The sequence below is a fragment of the Austrofundulus limnaeus genome, unplaced genomic scaffold (genome assembly GCF_001266775.1).
Source record: "Austrofundulus limnaeus strain Quisiro unplaced genomic scaffold, Austrofundulus_limnaeus-1.0 Scaffold97, whole genome shotgun sequence".
In the NCBI taxonomy this organism is placed as follows: Eukaryota; Metazoa; Chordata; class Actinopteri; order Cyprinodontiformes; family Rivulidae; genus Austrofundulus; species Austrofundulus limnaeus.
In genome coordinates, this window is record NW_013952499.1 from 1,555,651 (window position 1) to 1,561,820 (window position 6,170).

The 6,170-nt window shown below is 37.6% G+C and overlaps 1 protein-coding gene across 1 annotated transcript in view; it reads right to left on the reverse strand.

Annotated features, from left to right (window-relative positions):
• The window catches only part of lig1 (ligase I, DNA, ATP-dependent), a gene marked incomplete in the record, with an annotated part of 87,978 nt that overhangs the window by 72,563 nt on the left and 9,245 nt on the right, over nucleotides 1-6,170 (reverse strand). The window contains 2 exon segments of the mRNA XM_014013057.1: nucleotides 277-414; nucleotides 3,233-3,398. Coding sequence (XP_013868511.1) covers nucleotides 277-414; nucleotides 3,233-3,398 — 304 coding nt within the window.

The window sequence follows — 6,170 nt, forward strand, 5'->3', positions numbered from 1 at the left end:
CTCTTTGCTGCTACATTTAGCTTGTTTTTGATACTTTTAGCTAATATTTTTGCTCATTTTAGCTTTTAGCTAGTGGTTGACTTTTCTTAACGACTGTATTTCAGCTATTTTAAGTTTCAGCAATGTTTCATCTCTCATTCAGGTTATCTGGTTTGTATTTGACATATTGGTTTTTTTTTTCCCGTGTGTTTGTGCAGCTTCCCACCTCCACCTGCACCGTCCACACCTGCGCAGGACGTGCACTCCGTTAGCCTTTCTGCAGAGGAGAAAGCGTACCTGCCCTGCTGACGCAGCTCTCCACACGAGCTCGTTTGTTTTGCTGACCCTGCTCTTCGATGACCTCCGTCTCCTCTTTCGGACTCTCGCTGCTGCTCCTGCTCTCATCCAGCTTCCTCTTGGGGAACATCTTCCTCGCTGCAAACAACAGGATGGGAGTTAAATATATATAAAAAAGAAACAGTCAGAAATGATTAAACAAAAAAAAAAACAAGATGTGCAGATGAAAAACAGGAGGATCTTGCTGCAGTTGTAGGGCAAAGAAAGCAAAGAATCACAGCTGCGTACTTTAACGAAAACACTAATTCCATCCAGAAAGATATGCAGCCAAGCAGCTCTACAGTTCCAGTGTAATTTCCTCTATAATCGTATGCAACAGTAGTGCTCGAGGGCAATCTTGGCTTCCGTTCCACATCTGCCTCCGTTTGGCTCCTTGTTAAGATTCTAGCAAAAGGTAGCAATGCTGCTGTTGTTTTTCTTGAAGATATCCATAATGAAAGCATTAACCCGAGACATTAGGAATGCAATTTCTGGTCAAATTAGTGTGTTACTTTAATGTGATGATTCCAGCAGCAGTGATGGTGGCAGGGCTGTTACTGGAGCAACACACAGATGCTGATGGCAAACGTGAGGAGAACAGGAGGAGAAAAAAAAAAGGAGAGATTTACCGTAGTTCTAAAAAGAAAAGAAAGTAAGAAAGGAAGGGCTTCCCAAATGAAAACAAAGCTCCATGGGCTGAAAATTTCTTCAAAGCTTGCCTCGAAGGTGGGATGTGGAAACAAAAAGWGATTAAGGGCCTAGATGTTCTTAAAGGAATGCATWTCACCCGCCGCCTGTCATGTCATGTTCACTTTACAATCATCTTATAAWGAGAGAGAGATAAACTTGTTTTGGTCAAACCTTGAAAATAATGTCAGTGTTTTCCTTAACATTAAACACAATCGGTTTCAATATTTCCTCGTAAATAACTAAAATATTCTGTAGCAGGGGAAGCTCAGCTCTATGGCAGGTCATTTTTACATTTAATCAGCTTTACTGCATTCTAAAATTGGTTCATGACCACACGAGTTATTTTAGTTATTTAATTGAGAAATACATGTTTCAACTAATGCAAATTAAATTGAAGACATTTTATGTTGATTTTTATTTTTTTTTAAATTGCACTCTTAATACTAGTAATGTTTTAAAACCCCTCCCACTCTCCCAAAGCTCTAGAGCAGGGGTCTGCAACCTTTACAATCAAAAGAGCCATTTCTGCTACAGACGCAGTAATAAAATGTGTCCAGAGCCGCAAAATAAGCTACAACTCTAATTATCAACTGGTGGTCTGTGGGCCTTTTCAAGGCCTTATCTGGAACTTTTACGGCCAGCGGAGGTGACATTATAAAACTAAAAAATATTGCAAATTTTATTTTTTATTATTATTATCGTTACCCATCAGGACAAATAAAAAGACTATATTTATGTAAGCAAGAAAAATACTTTATGTAGTTTATACCTAATTTTATTTAAAAAAAAATAGTACAACTGAATTATTCAGGCTTTTTTTTCTAATTCATATTATGTAGTTTTTAATATTCTTTAAAGGTAATTCTGATGGATTTGAGAGAAAGACAAAAGTTGGATTATTTAAGTAAACAACAGGCTAGCATAAGCTAACATGTTTTACTTTTTGTATTAGTAGTATTGATCAYGTATTTGCTTACAAATAGATTTCTGTTGTGGGTACAAAAACAACAAAAATATTATTCTGTTACGTTTGGTCACATTTTCAAAGAGCCACTGTAGAGGGACCAAAGAGCCATGTGTGGTCCCAGAGCCGCAGGTTGCAGACCCCTGATTTAGAGGAAAAACTGAATGTTATGAATATTACAATATCATGAGATGTAACACTCATATGAGTTATGAATKACTCTCAGCTCCTACCACTTCAAATTTTAGCTCTTTATCTATAAAACTGACGGCATTACGGCCATTTTTGTTGGCTGTAGAGGCCATCTTGAACTCAGCTCAAAAACCTTATTAGTTGTAAAGGTACATGAGAGATAATTTCCTGAAGGTTTTATTAAAATCAATATTTCAAGAGGTATTTTGCACACAGACGCACCATCGGCTACTTTTCGCCTGTCGTCAAGCATGCATGTCAATAAAATGCATTTAAAATATACAGATTTAAATTTTCAGCTGTCGTGGAGCAACTGAAACTATAAAGAATAATTACTACGCATGTGCAAGCCTTTCAGAAAAAAAAGAGTTAAAAGCTGGAAAAATAAAACAAATGAAACTGAAAAAATCAGCTGCAATAACAGGACAGCAACGCTCTGCTGCTTCGGTCCAGTCAGCAGAAACGAAACATCGCAAAACAATGCATCAGTAATAACATTATTATCATAATGCAAATACTTGCAGAAATAAATTACATAAGCTGGAGAAGAGGGCGTACTTGTGATTCAGCAGATAAGATTAATGAGAGATAGTGAAACACAATCGAGTCTAAAGGTTGTCAATGTGAGGCAGTCCAGGGAGTCAACAAATAAATGAAACTGTAAAGTCCAACGCCTGGTAAGCGCTTTCTGCAGAGCAAACTTTTAATGGTTGCAGTCTCGGGATAAATGTCTTGTTTTTCCATCATTGTGAAATAATGATTATTTGGAGCCATTAAGCTCCTGCTAACAAGTAATCAAGTGGACCAGCTGGAGGCAGGAGAACTATTAATCCTCCGCTGGTGTCAAAGTTCAACATGTTGCAGAAATTTAGGCAAAAATTAAGTCAGGATTAGGGTTGGGCTAAATAAAAACAATGTAAATGGTGTCAGGGCTCCTTTGGTTTTGGTAAAAGAAACAACTTTTTGTTAATTCAGACTGAGTGTTTAAGAGTTTACAAAACATAAACACATTATTTCAACACAAAAAAACTAATTCTTAAATCATCGAATCAAAGCTGAACAGATACTGACCCGTCTTGCGTTTGGTGATCCCAGTCGGGGAGATGGAACTGGGAGTGCTGGGGGTCCCTGGAGAAGCTGAAGAGGCCGGGGTAGCTGGAGTGGCGGGGGTTACGGGTGTGGCGGGGGCTGCTGGTGGAGACAGCGGTGTGGGGACGGCCTTAAACTCAGCCTCCTTCTGAAAGACAAACAGGAACATCAGCCGTCATCACGATGACAGCAGCTTTATCACCAGAACCACAGAGGACTCTTACCATCAGCAAAATGGTTTTACCTTTGTCTGTATTTGTTGGTTTGTTCACAGTTAGTAAAATATCACATGAACTACTGGATACATCTGAAAGAAACTCAGGAAATAATCAGACTAAAGAGTTTGCATTTACCGTATTTTTCAGACTATAAGCCGTGACTTTTTTCCTGAACTTTGAACCATGCGGCTTATAGTCCGGTGCGGCTTATACGTGGATTTTTTTCTTCAGCCACCAGGGGGCTCTTATGCTCCATTTGCTTCAACCACTCGCTTCAAAAAAAGAAGAAAAAAAGAAAAGAAAAAAGCCATTGCTTCCAGAGCCGACTGTTGACCAGGAAGCAGCGATTTAAAGATAGTCAATGGCCAAAAACTCATAAAAAAGGGATAAAACATTTTTCACGATGGAATCTGACTGATAAAAACTTTGGAGCTTAATCCAGGACCAGTTTGTGGATAAACGTCGAGTGAGGGGCTGCTGACTTTTTTTTTCAGCATTGCACTCCCCGGGGAAGGAATCCCATGCAGTGAYGTATGCTGGAGCAGGAGGGCTTTCCCAGCAGCTGACTGACGGGGATAAATCATTCACAAAAACTGGCTGAATGCGAAGAGCGACATTTCCTGATGTCTGCCAGTGGATCCTAACAGTGTGGAGCAGAGTGAATGAGTCCACCATCACAAATGGGTTCTGAAAGGCTGGACTGCTACGTGAAGCGGGCACCACAGCTTCAGAGCCAGCCCGGGAGGACAGCGACACAGAAACTGAACAGGTACCGCTGTGTGACGCAGCTTGTTTAACTCCGACACTGAAGAGGAGGATTTCGACGGTTTCAGTGCGCCGGAGGACGATGAATGAGACTTTTTGTTGGACCAGAAACGGTTAAAGAAAACTACCAAAATAAGGTCAGTTAAATGAACCGTATTCCTCCGAACTTTACCAGTAATTTCTAAAGGTTTGCTTTTTATGTTTTAATTCCAGAGGTTTTTTTTTTTTTTTTTTTGTACCGGTGAACTTGCCAACCTTTTTCTTAAAAATAAATGTGATGTTGAATTCACTTTTTTGACCACAATTTTGGGTGTACTCTTTTGTTTTTGTTTTTACTGATGAGGGGTGCGGCTTATATGTTGCTGTTCGCGCGTTTTTTTTTTTTTTTTTAAATGGCGGGTGCGGCTTATAGTCCGAAAAATACGGTACTGCAAAAATGCGGTGTGAATGCTCAATGCAGATGGATTTGTGCTGATTAGTTAAAAAAAAGATGAAACTAGCCTATAAAAAGCTTTTTTTGAAATTAGTAAAAAAATAAAAACAAAAGAGCACATTTTCTGAATTAAGCATTAGGAAGTTGAAATTATCAAACGGTGAATTTTTAGCTCAAATTAGCTAAAAAGCAGCTGACACCGTGAAAAAGTTCACATCAGCAGAAAAACAGCCCAATAGAAATTAGCACAAAAACAAAAAAAGAGCATCTTTGCTGAATTAAGCAGTAAGTAGCTAAAATTATCACAAACGGTGAATTTTGCTGAAAAAAAGCTTAAATTTGCTAATAAGTAGCGAAAAATACAAAAACAGCTCAAATTAGCAAAAAGCAGCTGAAAGAAGCAAAAAAGTTTCAATTAGAACAAAACAGAGATTAGCACAAAAAACAATTAATTGCTGAATTAGGCAGTAAAAAGCTGAAGCAAGCACAAATTTGCTAAAAAAAAAAAAGTAGCTAAAAACAAAAACAGCTCAAATTAACAAAAAAATAGCTGAAAGAAAAACAAAAGGTTTAAATTAGCAGAAGAATGGCAGAAAAGGTCAGAATGATAACTAAAAAGGCTGAAAAAAGGTAAAATCAGCTAAATAAAAGCAGAAGGAAGCTGAAGTACAACATAAAAAGGCAGAATCAGAACAAAAAGTACAAAAACAGTAAAGATCGATGAACATTTTGAAAGGTTTTAAGAATGCTGAAGACAGTTTCATCCTCAAAACATACAAGCTTTAAGACATTTCATACTAATGACTTTTATAGACGGACAATTAATAAATTAATTAATTTAGGTTCTGCAGTTTTATTGTATGTCTGTCAAACTGCGAGAGATTAAACCAAAGAAACAACTGGTTGTTTAAAAACACTAGTTTGGTTGTAGCTGTAACTTCTTTAAGCCACATTATTATTTGTAGATTTTTATTGCAAAAATAATGTCTAATTTGCATACTTACATTAGCGACGTCTCTGCAGGTGTCGCTAATTTATAAATCTTTTATTTCATTATTTATTTATTTGAAGAGATTAAATATTACTAAATTAGTAAAATTCAAAAGCTTCATTAATCCCCGGCACTTCAACAATTGTCGACGTGCACTTTTTTCTAAGAAATGGAAATGGCATGAAGCTGCTCCATTTTACAGCAATTTGTAATATTTTCTGCCTTTTTATTTACTTCAAAAGCAGCGTTTAGACAAGATTTAAAAGCCCTCAATTTATTCCCATTTCCAGTAGCAACATATTTACATTCAGCAGTGGTTCACAGACTGCATTCGTTTGATAAAATCTGCAGGTTTTTGACCTTCGAAGACCGCTTCAGATGTTGATCGTGCTTAAAAAGAAATGAACGTCATCCAGAAATCCAAACTAAGGTCGTATTCAGACCTGATAATTTGCTCCGCTTTAAACGAACCAGAGTTCGTTTCCAGCGTTGGTCCGGACCTTTTGTGCAGGT